The 21611-nt window shown below is 50.0% G+C and overlaps 1 protein-coding gene across 1 annotated transcript in view; it reads right to left on the minus strand.

Moving 5' to 3' along the window:
* Nucleotides 1–1118: 1118 nt before the first annotated feature.
* Nucleotides 1119–21611, minus strand: part of Polr1a (RNA polymerase I subunit A) — a 63408-nt gene continuing 42915 nt past the window's right edge. The window contains exons 19-34 of the mRNA XM_021164727.3: nucleotides 20823–20921; nucleotides 19169–19321; nucleotides 17725–17807; nucleotides 15458–15623; nucleotides 14391–14612; nucleotides 13518–13732; nucleotides 12757–12924; nucleotides 11870–12005; nucleotides 11298–11455; nucleotides 7585–7711; nucleotides 6218–6328; nucleotides 5425–5700; nucleotides 4221–4421; nucleotides 3018–3135; nucleotides 2362–2526; nucleotides 1119–2059 (exon numbers count right to left, since the gene is read on the minus strand). Of these exons, the coding sequence (XP_021020386.1) occupies nucleotides 1959–2059; nucleotides 2362–2526; nucleotides 3018–3135; nucleotides 4221–4421; nucleotides 5425–5700; nucleotides 6218–6328; nucleotides 7585–7711; nucleotides 11298–11455; nucleotides 11870–12005; nucleotides 12757–12924; nucleotides 13518–13732; nucleotides 14391–14612; nucleotides 15458–15623; nucleotides 17725–17807; nucleotides 19169–19321; nucleotides 20823–20921 (2499 nt within the window). The 3' untranslated portion in view covers nucleotides 1119–1958. The remainder of the gene's footprint in view (nucleotides 2060–2361; nucleotides 2527–3017; nucleotides 3136–4220; nucleotides 4422–5424; nucleotides 5701–6217; nucleotides 6329–7584; nucleotides 7712–11297; nucleotides 11456–11869; nucleotides 12006–12756; nucleotides 12925–13517; nucleotides 13733–14390; nucleotides 14613–15457; nucleotides 15624–17724; nucleotides 17808–19168; nucleotides 19322–20822; nucleotides 20922–21611) is intronic.

A 21611-nucleotide genomic window follows, 5' to 3' on the forward strand; every position in this document is an offset into this window, starting at 1 on the left:
CCGCAGGTGTTGGGGAGAGAGTTCAGAGCAGAGCACTCGTCTAGCACATGCAGCCCGGGCTCAATCTTCAGTGCTGAAGGGGTGGTGGTGGTTTATGACTCCGCCCCAGGGAGATAAGTAGGAGAGAGCATACTTATTTTTTCTGATCCCGAGCCTGCTCACTTCCTTCTTGCTGAGCTATTTTTACAGGATTCCTCACTTGCTTTGGTGTTTCTCTGTTCAGAATCCTTTGAGGTTGGTCTCCCTGTCATGTTATGGCAGTAGGCTGGGGAATATTCTCAGGACTTGCAAATGTTCTTTCTTTGAAGCTATTTCAAAACAGACACAGTAGACCCAAGCTAAATGTGAAACAGCTGGGTGGGTGGGTGGAGGAAGGATGCTACCACTCCAGGCTCCAGTACAGGTCAGAGGTCTGGCATAAGTGTGGCCAGTTTCCAGCCCACATTAATGTTTACATTCAGGGTTTGCTCCTTTAGCTCTATGCTCTTCAGTTCCAGGTAAGGTTGACTGCAGGAAGCCACACACCCACCTAGGCTCTGGACGCCACAGCTTCCAGACTACCTTGATATTTCCTACAAGAATCCCCTCTCCACTCTAGTTTAAGAAGAAAGTGGGTAAGTAGTCACCCTGCCTTTTCACCCAAAGAATGAATGCCCTATCTATCCTGCAGGCTGCGTCCTCAGGGCAGGGTTTTCTGAGACCCCTTCTGTCTGCTTCCCTTAGAGGCTGTGACAGTCTTCTATGCTATGTCCTGCAGTCTGTTTTGAGGTGCTGGCTTTCTTGGGTATACACAGGATAGGTTCCATCATGAGCCTGGAGGAGACTGCAGAATCTCTTCTGGCATGGTAACCTTTAGGCCAGCCCATTCCTGAAGTCACCGCAGCCTTCTTACCTGACTAAGGTAACACAAATTCTTCCTACAGCCTTCCACAGTTCTGTGCTTCTGCAATGGGTAGGATTCAGAGGGGAAGACTGGGAGTTGGGGTCAGGGGGCACAATCTGCCCTTACAATGCCAGATAAAAGTAGGAAGAGGAGCCTGAAATCTGTGTCAAGAAAATCCTAATTACCAGATGCAGAAAACATAGATGAAGGGAAAGATTAAAAACTTAAGTCTTGATTATCTTCTAACAGCCAGTTCCAGCCATGTTTATTACTCAGCCCACACTGGAATAACAGTGGACAAAAATAGAAACGGTCTGGCTTCATAAAGCCTCTGCCTTTTCTGTCCAGTCAGGGAACCTGACTGCATGGCTCAAAAACCCCAACAGGGCCTGGGGGTGACTAGGGGCTCTGACATCCAGCTGAGTGTAGAGGCAGGAAGGTCAAGCTACGTGGCCTTGCTGAATAGCCCCAGTAGGAAACTTTAGGCTGTGCGGTAGGGAGCTGCTGCGATCCCAGAGAGATGTCTTGGCTGTGGGGGCATTCTGGTCTGGTGTATGCAGCCATACAGCAATGGCAGTGTGGCGGGGGCCTTGTGCCACTGACTCGGGCCCAGGAAAGCAGCCCCAAGTGGAGCCTCTTTGAGGACTCTCCTTTGGTAGCTGCAGCAGGGAGGGACAGGCACATGGAGCAGGTTTCATGTCCTTTCTGGATCTTCAGGAACCCCTGGGAATGTTTCCTTAGCCACTAGCATATGCACAGTAACGGTGGCACCGGGGATTCCCAACAGCAAACGTGGCTCACGGTGATCTTCCCACTGTGTAGTCCTGGGTCTTGTTAAGATCCTGGCTGGGGCCTCTGGGAGCACAAGTCAAGCAATAGTCATCTCGGAGGGCTTGGGAAGCCTTGCTCCTGATCCCGAGATGAGAAAGGCTAGGTAGGAAGAGCCTTTTCTGAGGGAAGCCAGCCCAGCTCAGGTCACTTGCTTTCCGGACCCCAAGGTCACTGCTTTGCTATGTCACTCTGTACTGTCAGCTGTGCCCACCCCCAGGTCCTCCAGGCTGGGCAGACAATGCTGCTATCTTAGGGGCTGCTTGAGCTCAAATAAGCCTGTTCCGCCTTTGACAACCTTTCCTACCACGAGGCAGGCAGAAGGTGACTTCAGTTCATCATGGGATCCTATGTAAGACAGAAAGAGCTTGTGTTAGGAGTCTGGGGGAGGTGTGGGGGACTGAGGGCTCAGTGCTGAGGCTGTGTGGTGGTACCTCAGCTGGACATAACACCCTCCCATCTCCCCACCCCCGTGGACTCATGCTGTGGCACTGTATTTAAGTTTGAAAGAAGAGCTCTCTCTTTATTCCATCAGAATGTAGACATTTACTCTGCTGCCTCTCCACTTCTGATTCCAAGCTCTCACTGCACGCAAGGGGTGAGACAAGCCCATCTGCCCAGGGAAGGCCCAAGTCACTGCCCACACTCACCCATCATGGTGGCCTGTTTCAGAAACTGGAAGCTGGTTTCAAATGTCATCTGCTGCAAAGGGGAGGAGCTTGACTGGATCCCAAAGCGATTGAGTGGCTTATAAACCCCCTCAAAACACATGTAATCAGCCACCAGGGAGAGATGGCGAGGATCAACTGCAATGCCTGTCACAGGGGCAGAACATTAGGAAGGTTAAACAGAGACAAGGCAAACTGAGGAAGCATCCTCTGACACAGGCAGGCTACAGCGAGACCCTGGATCTCTCTCAGCTCCCCGACCTCCTCATCCAGCCGTGAAAGCCCTACACCTGGTCCAGGGACTACCCTTATCCCTTCATCTTGCTCATCATGTGCATGTAGCAAGCAACACAGGATAATGAGACTCTGCCTAAGTCTCCTGTTTCTACCTGGGATCTAGACCCTTGAAGGGCCAAAGCCATCCATCATGAACTTTACAAAGGCACCAGTAACAGGGACGCTACTTCAAGAGTCAAAGCCACCATCTTCCACACTCCCTCATGGGGACTCTCAAATGACTGTAGACTCAGCAACCATGCCTCTCTTCCCACCAAAATGAAGGGCTAACCACCTCAGTTCGCTTGCTCTAGCCTGCAGGTACTCCAACTAGGCCAGGCATGCTGTCATGCTCCGCTTACCATACACAGCAAACACATCTTTAATCTCCTTCTCTATCACCCGTAACGCAGCCTCGATGCCGTAAGTATTGGCCATGGCGTGGATGTCATTGGAGTAGAGCCGGCGCAGGTCCAGTATCTGGACAAGGGAAGAAGGGACGGACTTAAGTAAGTGCCCATTGCCAGCTTTGTCCTGTGTGTATGTCCCCAGTATTCTCTCCTCGCTTTGTGCCCAGTGGCTGGGGGCAGCTGGTGCCAAGTGTGTGGAGACAGCAGGGATGAGCGAGGACAGTTGCTGCATACCAGCCAGGGCCCTAGACTGTCTTGCTTTTGCGACCAGTATAACGAGACAACGTAGGACACACTTGAAATTAATCAAGAAACAGTTTTTTGTTCATTATTATTCTTGTAACAGCAATCTGTTCACTGGAATGGATGCTTGGGAGGTGAAGAGAGGTCCCTCAGCAGAGACCCTCGAACACCTCTCCAGGGTGCACAGGGCAGGAACAGGTTGGATCCCACAATTTACTTGGCCTCTCTAGAGGCCTGAGGCTCCAACTGAGTCATAGGGGCTCTTGGTGGCTCTACAATTATAAGTCACAATTCGTAGGAGACAGAGAGATAGGTTGTCTGACTGCGCACTTGAACAAACCCCAAGTGAATAAGTCAAGTCACACCCACATACTCAGGAGGTACAGGTCACTTCTGTCCCTCCCCTGGGCAAGCTCTTGGTCAGTGGAGTGTGGGTGAGGGCACATGGGGCCAGAGCAGCCAAGCTCCTTAGTGTGGGAGAAACTCTCACGCCCTGGGGTGAAAGCATCTCAGAGAAAAGGACTGAAGAACGGTGGGATGGGAGCATGGGGTATCCGTCAGCTTCACGCAGGGCAGGGAAGGCTGAGCTGCAGCTACCTTTACCAGACAGAGGGAGCAACACTCCGGCCAGGGATGCAGTGCACTGTTTCCTATACTCTACTCTGAGAACTCCTCCAAGAGTAAGCAAAGCAACACAAAGAAAGCCCTGGCTAATGTTGAGCAGGTTTCTACACTGAAAGCCTAACAGGCAATGGGAGTCCTTGGGTCACAGATGAGGGCACTCTTAATTTGGGATCCACAGTGTAGCACGATGACCGGGAGTTCAACTCCCAGTGCCTGGTTCCCCAAGGAACATGAGGTCGGGGCGAGGATTTGTCCCAGCACAGCCACCAGCCTGCTGGGCTCACATACCTCGGAGTACTTGAACAGCTCGGGAAGGTTGATTCCCTCAGTGTTCAGTACAAGCTCCCTCTCATTCTTACTGTTGGTCGTTTCGTTCAGGAGGCACCGAGTGATGCCCTTGGTCGTATAGACAATGGCTTTGTGGGCCAAGGACACAACCAAGGAGCTCATGTCAAAATTAATCTTCATCAGTGGAAGCTTCACAGTCACCTACGGGAGAAAGAGCGCTGGGCCAAGGAAAACAGCCCTCCCTCCCTCCCTCCCTCCCCTCCCCCCCCCAGCTCTGTGAACAGGGCTGGGGCCTACAGGTCTACTTCAAGCAGCCTTCAAAGCCCACCTAATATTCTCCTGGCAGGGGAGATGGGTCCTGCTGCACTAGTGGGCAAGTGGGCTGAATACTGGGTGGTTTAAACGACCCATATTCAAGGTGGAGACAGTTGACAGATGTCCAGTCCACTCCACTGCCTGTCCTCTCAGTGGCCACCGCGCAGTGCCTGCTGCTTTAGGCTTCAGGTCCCACCAGCCAGTTGTGTTCTCTAAGCTTGATTACAGAGAGAGAGGAGTATTCCATGCCGCTATCAAAACAATGAACCACCCAGGCCTCACAAGAACCATGAGATTCTCAGGATGCGGTCCAGGGGACACTTTGGAGGGAGCTGAAATGATGAGTTACTGTCTCCTGGCAGGAAGAAGGGAGCTGCCATGTCTGTGACGCATGGTGACAGGTTTGTGCTTACATTAAATGAAGTGACTCATTTGGGAGGTCTTATCTGCTAGGCCTGCAGTCGAGACTCACATATGCACTACTTCTGAGCACTACAGGTTGGAAAGGGGAACGGGTAAGGCTGTGCTTTAGAGCACAGGGTCACCAGTCAGTAGGAGATTCTTCACGGGTGCTAGAGAAACATGGTTAATAATACTGGCCGCTCTTTCAGAGGACCTGAGTTTGACTCCCAGTACCCACATGATGGCTTACAACCATCTGTAACTCCATTTCCAAGGAATGCTCTTGTCTGGCCTCCAAGGCAATTGCACATATGGTGTACAGCCATACTCACAGGCAAAACACCCATAGAGATGAAATATTAAAAGAAGGAGACAGAGGTTCTTAGGAGATAGTCACGTAGGAAAAGCATCTTGTGAGTTACGCAGTAAGCGCCTACTTGAGTGTCAGGCAAGACAAAGGCCCTGGCCCAGCTGTATAGACACTGACCTGACACCACAGGCTCTCCTCTGTGTCAAACTGGTAGTCCTCGATGAATGAGTGGGACTCCCGTACAGCCTGGATCCGGCGTTTTATGGCCTCAGCTCCCTGAGGCCTGGAGTGGCGGCGGGGAGGGTTCTGGGATGATGACTCCTCCTCGAGGCCTAAATGTTCTTCCTCATCTGGCTCATGGCCCTGGTGGACACCGTCACCTTTGATGTCCCCTTCTTCTTGTACCTCCTCCTCCTCTTCCTCCTCTCCTTCTTCCTCACTCTCATAGTCAACCTGACAGGACAAGAGATGCAGGCAGTCAGTGCAGTCCCAGTCACTTGGAAGTCACCTATGAACAATCCCAGACCCCGCTGGCCCGAATTACTAGCCTCTCTGCTCTGCCCTGGCCACCTTCCTCCATCCACCTTCCTTTGCCTTTCCTCTGAGTTGCTGCCACTCAGTCCTGATGTCCCCTCAGAGGCAGCTCACTTACCACACAGTTTCTCTGGCTCACCCACTCACCTGAGAATCCCCCTAGCCTCTCTAATCTTCTCTTATGACCCTAGGGATAGGTCTGAGGACAGTGAGAGATCATATTCTCACTGAACAAACTGTAGACACTAACTTCTGGTCAGTCTTCTCTGGGTCTAGCCAGAGTCTAAGTAAAGTCCTGTTTGCTTCATCAAGAGGTATGCTGGACAGACAGGCCTTCCTTCAGATTTCTGGTGGGTTCCCAGTGTGACAGAGTGGTATGGTCAGGGCGAATTCCTTATGTGTGAGCACAGCCCTGCCCCCCACCAGCACCCCTCACCTCCTCTTCTTGCTTCTCCTTGCGTTTGGTGTCAGAAGCGTCTGCATCGCCCTCCTCAGCTTCAGCATCCACAATGTTCCCCTCCTCTTCCTCATCCCTTTCCTCCTCTCTCTGTGGTTTGAGGTCAAGGAGAAAAATGATTAGTTCTACAAATACCCAGTAGTCAGCAAATCCGTCTGCCTACCCAATGGCCTCGTTACCTAATGATGCAGCCACCTTCCAACTGACCATCTACTTGCCTTTCCATCAGCCATCCTCTACCCGGTCTGCTCACCTAGCCTTGGGTTTGCAAACCTCTTTCCCTCTAGGTACCATACAGAGCAATGGGTTTGCTCTAGTGTCTGCGTCACTCTCAGTACACTTCTCCTAGATGCCCTCTGCCTTCCCTCCTTGCTTGTTCCTTAGTTCCTAATGGCTTACCACAGCCCCTCCTTTTGTGTTCATGTCACATACACGTCATTACCCTCTCTTGTACACCATAATATTTTGGTTAAAAGGGTTAATGATACAGTTTAATGGTAGAGGGCCGCCCACAGTCATTATATAACATAAATATTGCTCCAACATTGTGGGTGGGGAAGGAGAAAGCTGTCTTTTCCCTTCCTGTCCTCGGTTCCTAGTTTCTTTGCCTCTTTCTGGTGAAGACTGGAAAACAGTTGAATGCAGTCATGTCGATCTATGCTTGGGTTACTGAAATGGAAAAGCCACAGGAGAAGAGGAACCTAGGACTTTCTCTGATCTAGGCCCTGAGACAGGGTGGCACAGAGCTAGGCAGGGCATTCCCAGTCCATGTGACAAGCCACCTGAGCAGGCTCACTGCATCAGCACTGGCCTCTGCTTACAGCCCTAGGAGTGCTCTGGTCCCTGGCCTTAGAAATTCCCACCCTGCTCCTTATCTGGCCCATGTCTTTCACTCTTGCTTTGCTACCAATAGTTTTTCTTCCCTTTTGTCACTGAGGCTCAACTTCTCTGCTTCAACTCACTTCTTTAGTGAGTTGGTGCTTTACTGCCTTGGTGCTTTGGGGGAAGTTAAATGCAGAGAAAACTGAAAAGAGAATAAGAAGTTTCAAAGGCTCAGTGCACCATCTTTAGGATGCAAACGTCTTACGGAGATGGGTGTCTGTAGGACTGATCCCGAGCTGAGCCAACCGTCTTGGTGGCAGCCTCACTGGCCTGGCCCACCACGCCTGGGAGTAACAAGTGGAGCTTACTGGGCGAGAGCAGCAGATCAGCGCGGAGGTATGTGGGGAGAGGAGCTAGCACCACAGAGAGTCTTGTAGAACTGTCACAAAACCCTCCAAGTCTCTCGGCCTTAAGCTCAGTCCTGTGCACCTCACAGGGGTCAGGGGTCCGGGGCATTTGCTTACCCGACTCGTCCCCGAGTCCTCGGTGTCACTGAGGTCCTTCTGTGTAGCTCTCCTCGCATTCACACTGCTGAAGGCTGATGCCTTGCTTTTCTTCTTCTTGACAGCTTCCATTAGTAGCTTAAAGAATCTGGAGGAGGAGGAGAAAGCCATCCAGCCCCATCAGGATCAGTGTGTCCGGCCCTCTCCATGCTAAAGGATTTACATGGGAGCCAGCACAAGGGACAGAGGCCAGTCTCTCCTACCCACCTCTACTTGCTGAATCAGAAAGAACACCAGTCCCATACTCCAGCCTGCCTCACTTAGAGAACACTGTCACTCCCCTAAACTAATGTGCTTGTGCCTGTGACAGACAGCTTCTTGCACTTTTTAACTTGTCTGGAGAATGTGGGTTTTAGTATGCAAGGGTTTTAGCCACCATATACTTTCTTTAAGGCTTGGTAGAGCTTGTATTTGGTAAAAGATGGATATTGGTGCCACTGTGCTTGTCATCCAATCAGAACAGGAGAACCAATTCTAAGAGATGGGAACACAGCCTGCAACAGCCCACTCCAAGATGATGTTAAAGGGCAAGAGAAGATGTTAAAGTACGCTGGGACTCAAAGGGTAACACTGAACTTTGTGGCAATGGCCACACCAATAGGTTAGACCTAAATCTATCTGAAGAACTCATGGGTCCCTTTCTTCTTCTCCCTGATTCACCCCCCCCCACACACACACACACATTTAAGGGTCCCTTGGATTTCAGTGTACCCCATTCCCACATTTTTTTTAAAATAACCTCTCACTCCTTTGTTAGGCACTTGGAGCATCCCAAAGTGGACTGTGTTAATTATACAAGTCTAAGGTCTCATCCCAGCCCTGAATTCATCCATCCTATGTTCTGAGTTCTACCCTACACCTAACCCACTCTAGTCCTGTAGGCAAGAGAATGATAAAAAGACAGGCTCCCAGCCCTCGAAGAAGCATAGAGTCTTCATTACAAAAGCAGCAGGTCAAATATTTTACTGTTTTTGTCATTAAAACCTAAAGAATGTTAGGTTTCCTCTGTGTTTTTAAAAGATGTACCTATTTTATGTGTTGAGTGTCTGCCTGCATGCATGTATGTGTATCACATGTGTGCCTGATACCCATGGAGTCCAGAAGAGGGTGCCAATTTCCCTGTACTTGAAGCTACAGATGGTTGTAAGCCACCACGTATGTGCTGGGAATCAAACCTGGACGGCTGCAAGGGGGCTCTTAAGCTCTGCGCCAACTCTCCAGCCATTGTTGTTTCAATTTTTCCAAGAGTGCAGAGTCTATCTGAGACCCACTAATACAGAGACAAGCTTGCTCACCAGGTGCTGAGGAGCAGGCGCAGAAGAGTCAGAAGAGGGGGGGCAGGGCAGGACTTTGGAAAGACAGAGTAGACACTGGAGAAGGGTGAGAACCTTGATTGCATATGTTATAAGGATTACTTACCAAGGGCACCACAGAGGAGCTGGAATAAGGCAGAACAGGGTGCTCCCTTCCAGAGGCTAGGGTTAGCGCTCTGTCATCAGTACCTCTGCCCTGTCTCAATACGGACACTCCAGCTCTGAGGTTCCTCGCCCAGCATTCCTAACAGTCCCTCTGTTCCTACTCTCAGGGGTCCTCTGGGCATCTGCACTCTCAGCAATATCCCCAACCTTTCTCCATCCCCCAAGGCTAGGCTGAGGGGCCACAGAACACCTCAAAAACACCCTCTCTCTAGGACTCCTCTACCCGCCTGCATCCTCTGGAGACCAGAACTAAGGAGAACAAGGGTGAAGGTGGAGCAGCAGGATGCTGGAGAATGGCAGACACCAGTGTCTTCCTGCAGGGGCTGCCAATGTGCTCTTCTGTGACTGTGCGAGAGCAAGGAGAGTGATGGCCCTCAGCAAATGTTCTGTGATGGTCGTGCTACCTGGCAGTGGGCAAATGAAAGGAATGGGACAGGCACACGGCAGAGGAGCTGCTCATCCCACATAAACAACTGTGACCTGGGAACAGGACCTGTCAGTGTTCCCAAAGGTGCCTGTCCCATCCACAGCACCTGCTGCTACGAGAGTCGATTCTGCTCAGTTGCTCTGGCTGTAGAAGGGGTCAGTGGGCTAAGTTCATGGCTGGGCCGGGGGCCAGAAGCTACAGTCCTTGACTCAGCCCAGTGCTCTTCCCACTGTACCACAATGCTGGCCTACTCTTCCAGGTTAGCCACACAGATATCCACAGTGATGGATGCCAGCAGAGACATCTGAGAACATCTGTGCTTGTGTGTCTCCAAGGAACACATGCTTGTTTCCTTTTCCTTCCATTATTTGTTAAAAATGAAAAAAAAAAAAAGAAAGAAAGAAAACAAAAGGAAAAAACCCTCATGATCTCGCAGATGAGGAGGGGAGAAGAAAAGAAAGGGATGGCAGAGACAGGAGAAGGGAAGAAAGGAGGAACAGCTGCAGGGAGGGTGGCTCCCACGCCCTCTTCCATTTCCAGTGAGCTCCAGGGCCTTAATGCCTTGAGTCTCTCACTGCCTAGGCTGACAAGAGATTGGAAACCGCAGCTGTGTTACAGGCTGCTCCTACTTTTGTCTTTGCCTGAGACCTTGGAGGCCTGCTATGGACTCATTAAGACTACCGCTGACAAAAGTGACTGCACATGCTCTGTTTATCACAGCTTTTCAAGTGGACAAACAAAATACACCCAGGAGCTGAAAAGGTACTACACTGCTGGGAACAAGCCAGGGTTGTCACTTATAAGAAGCAACAACAACAACAAAAGTGGTTCAGAGGTTGGAGAGATGGCTCAGTGGTCAAGAGGCCTTACTGCTCTTTAAAGACCTGAGTTTGGTTCCCACAACTTATGTTGGGAGGTTCACAACTGCCTACAACTCCAGCACCAGGGAGACCCAACATCTCTGGCCTCTATGGCCACCTGCATACAGCACACACATACCCATCATTAAAACCATAGAAATAAATCTTTTTTTTCTTCTATAAGGTAGACAGAACTCCACGCTCAGCTGGCATGTCCCTCATGGTGCCCTCCCTGCTTAGCAGCTAAAGCTTCCAGGGTGAAGAGAAATGGGGCAAGCTGTCAACTCCGCCTCCTCTCAATCAGGCCCTGTGGGCTCTGAGTCCCACTTCTCAAAAGAGAACTTCGCGGCCAGCATAAACACCCACTGTATGTGGGGGCCCTGATCGTCTCTGTTAGTTAACAAGCTGGCGGGCTGGAGCCTGTTCTGTGCTCCTGTCACTCTGCCCAGTGTCCCAGAGCATAGGAAGGAACAACACAAGCAATGGGCACAGATACACGGAGGCTCTGATGTAAGCACAGCACAAAAGCGATGGCTGGAGTCTCTGGATCTGTGTGTGAGCATGCCAGTGTGTACACAGAGCTCGGAGGACAGACAACTTCCGAGGGGCAGTGCCCTCCTTCCACTATGAGGTCCTAGGGATCGGGTGTCAGGCTTGGTGGCATTGCTCCCTTGCTTCCTGTACAGGTCCTTTCATACCCTAATTCCATAACCAGGAGAGAACTCGTCAGTCCAAGACAAGCCGAGGCAACGATAAATGGCTAAGAAGGGTCCCACTTACAGGCCAGATTGGGGTGAGGGGTCCATATTAGGTGGTGGGGCCTACTGTCCTCTGAAACACGTTCTTTGTGGCTCCTGCCAGGAGTGCTCCATGGCTCAAAGTCAAAGACAAACACAGCTGAGTCCTGACCTGGTTTCCATGAAGTGCAAGATGTCCTCGGGTCTCAGGCACTTCTCCTGCTGGTAATACGCATGTGGCAGGAACTGAAACCGGAGTTCATACACCTGGAATTTATTCCGTTTTTCTCCCATACAGAAGGACTCCTGGATGTCAACTTTCTGCAATACCTAGAACCAGATGAATGAACACAGAGAATCTGACTTGCTCAGCCCCCCAGATGATTGCGCACACCAAATGGATCACACGGTATCAAAAGTCTGAGGGGCCACAGCCCCAAACTGCAAAGACACCCTAGTAAGCTCTGCCTGCATGAATGCCTTGCGGTATGCTCAAGTGAACAGCCCTGGTGTTTGCTAAGTTAACCCAGGAAGCATTCTTACCGCATTCTCCAGGCAAATGCTATGGAACTAACAATTATCTTAAAAGCTTCTTGATCTAACCCTGTCTAGCACTTGGCAGAGACAGTGTCTGTCTCCTGGTAGGAGTCTAGAACTAAGATGCCAGTAGACTGCTCGGTTGGGGTAGGAGGAGGCAGGATCAGGTCTCCACCCAGCGTGTAATCAAGTATGAGAGACAGTTACCTCCCCCAGGCACACTCTGGTGAGCCTCTTCTTTAGACTCTTCACTTTCTTCAATGCTTTCTTGGTGTCGAACACAGGCACACTCATCATGGGCGTTTTGATGTTGGCACTGGCCACCATGAGAATCTCCCTCAATCTGACAAAGAATAAGGACACATCTGATCAGAGGTAACCTGAATTTCTTGATGGGGGTATGACAGAGGAATATGCCCTACCAGTCACAACTCTGGTCCTGCCAGCTCCTCATGTGCAGTTACAGCTAGAGCTCGCTTCCTTTCACCATTCCCTGAAGTCAGCAGGCACTTACAGAGAGCTTACCAAATGAGAGACGGAGGAAAGAGTAAACTAGAAGCCTTCAGCACTCTTACTGAGCCCTGCCATCCCAACAGCAGCCTAGTGGGCTCAGCCTCTCTTCTGCAGTCACTGGAGCGAACCCTCAGCTTGAAAAGTTGGGGAAGCTATCCAGCATTGATCTGCCAGAGAGTGGAATGTGCATGGAGGAATGCCAGCAGGGTGGGTCCATGTTTTCCACTTCCCCAGCAGTCGCCACACTGCAGTGTATGGCTATGTACCTAAAGGGCATGGCCACAAGAATGACACTCCTGGAGCTGGGCAAACAGGTGGCACTGTGTTGGAATGAACCATGCTCTTGTGTGTGAGGTCTCACAGGTATTTCTGGTAACCTGATGATGTGGCAGAAGGATATACAGAAACCCTACAAGATCTAGCCACCGAAACCACTCTGGCTCCAAACATGCTCAAGAATCCATACTTAGAGATCTCTCGTTCACTAGCCCTGTTCCTTGTCCCTCTCATAAAATGAGTACTTCCCCAGGAGTATTAGAGCAGTTGGCACAGCTGCAGTATGCCTCCTTGTGCCCCTATACCTTGGAATGCCCAGGGTGACGTTCATCTCGCCTCTGCCTGCAAAGTGGAAGGTGTTCAGTGTCATCTGTGTGGAGGGCTCTCCGATGCTCTGGGCAGCCAGGAGGCCAACAGCCTCGCCTGGGTCACACAGTGAGCGCTGCCACTTCAGCTGCAGTAAGGTTCTCAGCCTGGAGACATAGGGGACAACAGCAGGAATCAGGAGCAAGTGTTAGACTATCCACTACACTAGAAACCGGGAACACAGGGCCCTAGCTGTCACAAGAACATCCTATGCCCTTGCCAGGCCAGTGACAAAGGCCTCTGAGCAGTAGTTACTTTGGGACCATTCACATTCCCTCCCGGACCAGCAAGAGAAGTTTGGTTTCCACTTCCACTGTACCCACTGGAAATAGGCTGAGGTTTACCAAGCACTCAGAGGTAGGGGAGTGCATCCGCATGTGTAAATCACACCCGTATTATGCAGGGTCTGCACTGCATTACTCTGTAATGTACTAACCATCCTTCCCAGGTGGCTGGCCCATTAGCAACAACCATTATCTTCCGTGGAAGGGGCTCACTCAGCAAACCGGGATGTGTATGAACACCTGAGTGTGAGGGCAGCACACGTGGAGGAAGCCATAGAGCTACATGCCTATGTAAGCTCTTCTATATGCTTCTGAAGGCAGAGCAGACCTTCTGGGACGCAGGTGAAGGCTGCTTGCCTTCCTCTCCTGGCCTGGCCTGGAGGCTCACACACCCTGTCACAGGTCAATATCCTCACCTGTCGAGGGAAAGCTCTGATTTTTTGTAACTCCTCTCTGCTTGAGCTGCCCATTCCTGACTGAAGTCATCAATCTTCTTTTCGAATGTTTCAGACACAGATGCAAAGTAGATGTCTGGGCGCCACACGGAAAGGCTAGGGTCGGGACAAGGGGCAGCCCTCTTCTGGTATTTCCACCGGCTCTCTTCATCCAAGTCATACCACATCTGTAACATCTGAAGAGACAGCAAGCCGTGTCTTAGCTAGGTGGGAAGGCATCGGGACAGGCAGGCATCTCCAACTCCAGGCACCGGCTCTGGAGGAGAGCAGGGGAAGCGCGAGGCAGGAACCTGGCTGGCCGTGGTGACCTAAGAACCAGCTCAACACTTAAAACAGGGACAGAGTCTGTCCCGTGGCATGGTGCCGACCAGGATGCTTTGGGCAATTCACCTTGGCCTGTCCAAAGCATAGTAGGGGCATGGCATCATTAGTTACTGTCCAATTCAGGTTCCTCTGGAGTCAAATGGACAGTGTTCATGACTATGGTATAAGAGGCAATGACCTGTCCCAGGCAATCATGACACTCAGAGTGAGGTGACTACTAAATGCTAGTTAGCACTTCTCTCCCAAACCCAGGCTGGCCTTGTCTCTCCCAGGTCTCTATCCAGAGCTCTGCTCGCAGATGCCCTCTCCACCTCTAGGACTGGTCTCTCTGAGCTTTTCTGACCATTAGAGCCCTAGGACTCCTTCAAGCCCTACTCCTATATTTAATGAGTCTCACATAGCCACCCCTGGCGTCTGGGCTGATATCTCTCAATTAGGGAGCAACTCTTACCCTCCTCTGTCCGAGGCCCGGACATGCTAGGCACTGCGCACACAGTCTCCCCACGTTACCTGCTGGGTCTCAGGGCTGCGGCCATTCTGGATACCGCCCTTTAGGTTCAAAGCTTTCACAGCTGCCTGGATCTTCTGGGAAAAACTGAGGAAGGCGCCTTTTCTCAGCAGGGCACCGGAATGCTTGTGATGCCATTTTTTAATGGCTTTGAAGTGGCAGAGCACTTTCTGGGGATCTGCTCTGGATAAAACTTCATGAAGATGCTTGGATTTCATTATCACCTAGATAAACAAACCACACAAGCAAGATGACGGCATGAAAAATGGACCACATGATATGACGTCAAGTGACCCAAGGTGCATTAAGAGTCCCCAGATCACTGCCTGGAAGGAACAAACACCCTGTGAATAAAGCCTTCATGGTTAGAAGAGAGATCAGCTCATTAAGAACAGGAAGAGGGAAAGATGGCCAGGGTACTGGGACAGGTGCATGTAAGGCGAGGCCCCAGCCAGGAGTGAGCGCTTAATTCTTCTATCAGAACTAAGTCCTGGACAGCTCATGGTGGTTTCACTTTCCCACGCTGGAAATGGTAACTGCTCAGTCCACGGCCATGGCCATTATGGTCTACAAAGTGAGTTCCAGGACAGCCAGGGCTATACAGAGAAACCTTGTCTTGAAAAAAACCAAAAAAAAAAAAAAAAAAAAAAAACAACCCAAAAACTCAACAACAACAAAGAAATACACAAGTTACAGACACGTGTAAGGCAGGCCTGTGTTCAAACCCCTGCCCACCTCCCACCAGTTGGCTATCATAGCTTCAGCATTTAGTTGCTTTAGATAAAACCGGGCAGAGGGCTGCTATAGCCCTCAACTGCACCAAGGAGGAACCCAGACTTGCTGTGTGTTTCAGTTTAAGGCCCAGTACCCCCACTCCCCAAAGGCAGCTATTATTCCACAGATACTCATGCGTTGCCATGACCTTGTGTGGTCAGTCTAAGGAGGAGCTCTGAAAATATCAAATGCTTTTGGACATTGGTTGGGGCTTTACAAAATTTCTGGCTTTTCTCAATGGTCACATAGATGGAGTGGCAGGGCTCCAGCTATCACCCATAACTACTGACATTACCTCATAATTGCTGGCCAGAAAGGGGAACTGCTTGGGCTGTAGGAACTGTGTCTTGGGGATGTCCAGGCCGTCCTCCCCATACAGGAACTGGACCACGCTGCCGTCGCTGTCACGGACCGTCAGATCGTACTGGATGACCAGCCCCTCCAGGTGCTTGATGATACACCTGTAAGGAAACGCCCTGCTCAGTGCCCATGGAAAACACCTTCCAGGGCGGCTATGAGGGGAAGGAAGGGGACTACTGCTCCAGGAGAAACTCTATGATGGACCACTTCCAGTGCTCCAGGCCATGGATTCAACATCCAGAGGCTACAATTCCTGCCCGTTTTCCAGGAAGAGAGCACCTCAGTGGTCTGGCTGCCACACTCCCAAGGCCAGGTTTCCTATTTAGCTCAGCTGATATGGCTACTCCCTGTTGCTTTGCTCTGCTGCATCTCAGAGCTCTAATGAACCAGCCAGCATCCTTAGAATCACAGGCAGGCAAAGAAGGGAAGAGAAGGAAGAATTCTTAAACTGTCAGTGCAGACTGCCAAGCAAAATGGGAGCATCAGGAACTAAATGCTGACATGATGCCCCTACCTAAAGATCTTTGTCTCCAGTCCTCTATGGTAGCTGGCTCCTTCACCCGCCTTTGCTTTCTGTCTTGGTCACAACTAAATGGCTACTGCAGTTTTCTAAGACCCTGTTTTCCAACCCAAGCTGGGAGAGTAGAGCTCAGTTCTAGCCACCAGTTCCATGATGTTTGACTCAGCGCCCGGGAAGCTGGTGGCAAACACCAGCTCTCCTTTCCCCACACATGGTGGTGGTGATGTCAGTCTTCGGCCCGCTGCTATGCTGGCCTTAGAGGGCCTAACAGCTGCTCCTCATGTCCATGTCTCTAGACTGCTTCTCTGAGCTTCAGATCTTATCTCTAATGGTTCACTGACACATCTACTTTGAACCGCCTCCTATCAAACCGCAGCCAGCCGTATTCCCCGCTGCTACAGTATTCGGTTTCCTGTCAATTGTGCTGTGCTGCCTCTGAGGCCTGAAAACTTGAGTGAGCAGTTCTGTGCCTTCTCCACTTACCCACCTGAAGCCTGTGCTGTGCCTCCTCCTGCCTCAGCTCCCCACTGGCAGGTGAATTCTGCAAGGTACAGAGCTTTGCTGCTGCTCTTCTGCTCAGCCAGAGACCCCAACACCCTCCTATAGTCTTCTTCCTATGAGTTCTCACACTTGGGTCCTACCATGCAGAGCTCACCCATCATGTGCTTCCCAGCTTTTCTGTTGCTACACTTAAGATTCTTGAACAATTTAGGGGGAACGGAGGTCTAACCTCTGCTCACACAAAGCTCAGGTAACCCAGGCCCCTGGGAAGAAAGGGGGCTGACCCTAATTCCCCGACCTTGCTTGTGCACTGCCAGCTCCAGATGGGCTTCTTACCAACAGATCACTCAGGAGTGCCCTCAACTCTTGTCCTCCCTACACTGATGCCATGGAGTCAAGGAGGAAGTGAACACAACATGGTATGCTGACTTGGCAAGTTTGAGCTCAGAAGAAATGTCAAAGCATTAACGGGTGGCAGAGCTTCAAGGGGAAGTCAGGAAGGAACTGGGCTCCTGTCACTCTGCCCACGCGCTCAGTATCACAGCTGGAGAGGCCTGGGGTCTGCATCCCCTTGGTTTCTTATCATTATTCCCACTAGTGTACATTCTTTGGGCTCAGATCCTTCTGTCTACCCAATGAGGCTAGGTACAAGACTGTTTCTTTTCCTACCAGAGAGGAAAGAAAAGGTCTTGGCTGATGACCTCCAGGTGACAGGGACACCTTAGCAGGGTGCTCTGTACCTATCCCAGGTTGCTGACCTCTCTGACAAAGAACGAACTCACCACTGCCATCCATGCATGTCCAACCTCTGGTTACTATCCACTATGTTGTCATCTATAAAGTTCACCCCTAAGAACTGTGTAACCGAGCTTTATATATGCAAAAAGAATCCCATAATCTTTGATGTGGGGTTACAATTCTATGTTGGGTTGTGTTCAGATATTTTGAAGCATATGCAGCTCACAGGTAAGGCACACCTAGAAGACGTGTAGAATGCAGGGCTTACTGTGTAAACCTCTGAAGGCATGCTCTACCAGTAATATAGAAACACTCTGTGCTATTTTCTGTCTCAGGGCACACATGGAGACATTGAAAAGAGATTATATCATCTAAAGAATGTACACGACAGGTTCAGGGTCTTGGGATACCAACCCACCTATCTGAGGTACTTTGTTTTTTACCTTTGGAGATAGCCAGAACGGCTGGTTTTGACAGCAGTGTCCACCAGGCCTTCTCGTCCCGCCATGCAGTGGAAGAAGAACTCCTATGGGGAAAGTGGGAGCGCGATGTGGCAGTGAGTACCATGCAGGGTCACCTTATGCACCCTCTCCTAGCCATGCAGATTGTTCATTTCCTGGATCCTAGAATCCTGGCTTTCATAACCCCAATAGCTTCTAAAGACTTGTGATGCCCTGGGATCGCTCTCTTCCTGCCTGAGGTGGAGAGACACGTGGATCAAAAGCAACAGGAGCCAGAAGCCATAAGTGCACTCCCTCATGCATCCTGAGGACACTGTATGCCACTCTGCAGTGAAAAGCAATGCTGGAGTTCACCGCTGTCTGAAAATCACAGACCTGGATCCTGTAGCCTAAACTTCTCTGTTTAGTTTTGGGATAAAGTCTTCATATGTCATCTAAGCTAGCCTTGAATTTGTGATCCTCCTGCCTCAGGCTCCTGACTAATTGGGATTACAGTCGAGAGTTATATGGTAGTTCACAGCCCAGCTCAGGGAATTTTTGATATACTCAAAAGTGTGTGTCAAGAGTTTGAAACATTCGACATAAACCCACTAGTATCTCTTGCCTATAGGCTGTGGATGATCCTGGAAATGCTGTGTGGGGCCAATGGTGGGGTCTCTAGAGCATCAGCAGCCTTACAACCCTTCACTCCAGACCCGGCATCCTCTCACTACACCATGTGCAACATGTGCACAACCCCATGAAACCAAGGGACTGACATCCCAAAGGGGATTTCCTTAGGGGAAACCTGTATTTGCTGAAGCAAAACTATATACTTGCTACAGATGTACAGATGCCCCACTATGATGGAGTGAGGGGAGAGAACAGAAAATGCAGAGCTCATGAAATCAATCTTTACCACGCTCCTTTCAGTGATATAAGCACCTCAGTGACTAATACCCCCACTTTTGGCTGCTTCCGAAGCAGCTAAGAACTGGTTTAGAGAGGCTACGTTACAGAAAGGGTGAGACCAAGATCTAGCTTGTCTTTTCATGTCTTTCTTCCTTTCTTTCTTCCTTCCTTCCTTTCTTTCTTTCTTTTCTTTTCTTTCTTTCTTTTTTTTTTTTTTTTTTTTTTTTTTTGAGGCATGAGGACTTGCTACGCAGCTTTGGCTGGACTCAAACGTGACAATTCTCTCTTGAGCAAGTACTGGGATTACAGCATGAGCCAACACAACAGGTTCAATCTTTTCATTTTACCACTAACATGATCACATGCCTACTGTAAGCACTTTGCTGGCCCTAGTATCACAGTGGGCATCTCCATGTGGTCTGGCGGGTATGCCTTTAACGCTTACTACATGGTTGTTCTTGTACTATTACTGATGAGACCACAAGTCACCACTACTAGGCATAGAGCTGAGGGAAAATGCCAAAAATATACATACAGGAGGCCTGATACCGGTAAGGAACCTTCCAGTGACAAAGCCACCAGCCCTGGGGGTGAACTCGTAAGGCTCAAAGCAGGGCAGTGACTTGCCAGACGCCATCAGTGGGGGTCTCCGACCTTCCAATTCAATTTGGCCCAGCAGGCATGAGATCTGGGAAAACAAAACACAAATGACACACGAGGTTTGAGTGCTGAGTGACACTCTGTCCAAGCAGGACTTCCAGCTTTCCCTCAGGGAAAGCATTTGGAAATGATGTCAGACCGGAAGGCCAACCTAGATGCTTATACAAGCCAAAGAAGAACATTCCAAGGAAAAGTTGGCTCTGGCTTTTCCCCCCTCCCACTTGAGGACAAGCGATGCCTAGAAAAGAAACTGTGACTTAGAGTCACCATGGTATACCTGGGAGTGCCTTCAAGTTTGTCCTGCTTGGGTTTGTTGTTTTTTTAGGCCTGCAGTGCATTTTCTTTGTTAATGGCTAATGTGGGTGGGCCAGCTTACTGGGGGCAGTGCCACCCCTGGCAGGTGGTCCTGAGTTGTAATAAAAGGAAGCAATGTTCCTCCATGGCTTCTGCTCCAGGTCCTGCCTTGAGTTTCTGTCCTGAGGTCCCTTAGTCATGGAGTTGTAAGAGGAAACCACCTCCTCCTCAAGTTCACGGTGTTAATCCCAACAATAAGACTCTAAGAAAAGGTTCCAGTGCGGATATGGATGGAGTCCAGAGGGGACAATAATCCCAGAGCCAGAGAGAAGTCAGCCCACTCATCTGCTCAGCCTCCCAGGTCCACACTGTCTTGGCACTTACCCAAGGATGGTGCATACTCTCTAAGAGAGCCCCAAGGATCGAAAACAACAACAACGACAACGACAACAACAACAACAACAACAACCCCACACCAAAACAGACACTAAGATCTGTGAAAATGTCTCCATAGCACCAAGGAACTCTGGGACAATAATGAGACTCAAGAGGTAAATTTAGAACAATGCTTACAATGTAAATGAAAACAGTAGTCATGCAACATTGTAAGATTCTGTGTGTGGTGTGTGTGTGAGTGTGAATTCATGTGTGTAATTGTGAAGGCCAGTGGTTGACACTGGGTATTTCCTTAATCTCTCTTCACCTTCATGTTTTGAAACAGGGTCTTTCACTGAACCTGAAACTCATCATTTTGGTTAGCATGGCTGACCAGTATGACCTTTGGGGATCTGCCTCCCCCACCCACAAGGGGACTACATCAACTGCCATGCCCAGCTTTTTGCGTGGATTCTGGAGCCCTGAACACAGGTCCTTGGGCTTGTGAAGCAAACACTTCAGTGATTGAGGCATCTCCTTATTTCAACATCAAGGTATGCACTGAAGCTCTACATAGACGGATGATGTGCAGATATAACATGCATATATACACAGACCAATGCCTGTTGTTATAATACATCTCACATGGTATGTAACCTACCCGCATACTTTCATCAGCTCTGTCTGAGTCCCGACGGTGGCTAGTACCTGCACTGACTATATGCTTCAGGGCTTTTTAGTCTTGTTAGTTATATTTTACACAGACTTAAGATGTTTTAAAAGCACAAATGAACCTGAAAGCTGACTCCTGACATCAGCCCACCCCTCCGGCAAACTGACTGAGCTACTTTTGTTCATACTTGCATCGTGTTCACGGTTGACCCTTTGGCTCCCGACTGCACCATCATCTGCAGGTTGTTTTCGGGGAACTGCCTGTGCAAGCCAAGAGGCATACATGCCTGTGGATTAAATCAACACACTGGTCAGTGACTTCATCTTTTTTGAAATCCCACATTCAGAAGGTAAAACGATGACACAAAACCAGTAAAGCCAGAGAGAAGAGTGAGCTGCAGGTAAGACAAAGGAAAGCCTTACCTGGATTATCCTTTCACTAAGCCTATAGCTGTGTCCTGCCTCTGCCACACTCACAGGAGCCCCAGGTTCCATTCACTGGCCAAACCGCACCAAATAAGGAAACATAAACGGCTGGGAAGCAGGGGAGGGTTGGGGGTGGGGAGCTGGCAAATGCAATTGGGAGGCTCTAGATGTGGTTTGAATAAGAATAGCCCAGAGACTCATCACCAAGGAGTGGCACTATTTGAAAGGATCAGAAGGATCCTTGTTAGAGGAGATGTGTCACTGGAGGTTTCAAAAGCCTCTGCCTATGGATCAGGATGTAGAACTCTCAGCTACATCTCCCGTACCAGGACTCCTGTGTGCCACCATGCTCCCTGTCATGACAATGGACTAACCACTGAAAGTGTAAGCAAGCCCACAATTATATGCTTTCCTTTATAAGAGCTGCCTTACATGTCATGGTGTCTCTTCACAGCAATAGAACAGTGACTAGATAAGACACTGATAAGAATAAATTCTGGGCTGGAAAGATAGTTCAGTGGTTAAGAGCACTGGCTGTTATTCCAGAGGAC

Source organism: Mus caroli, unplaced genomic scaffold (assembly GCF_978045245.1).
Source record: "Mus caroli unplaced genomic scaffold, Mus_caroli_1 scaffold_7, whole genome shotgun sequence".
NCBI lineage: Eukaryota > Metazoa > Chordata > Mammalia > Rodentia > Muridae > Mus > Mus caroli.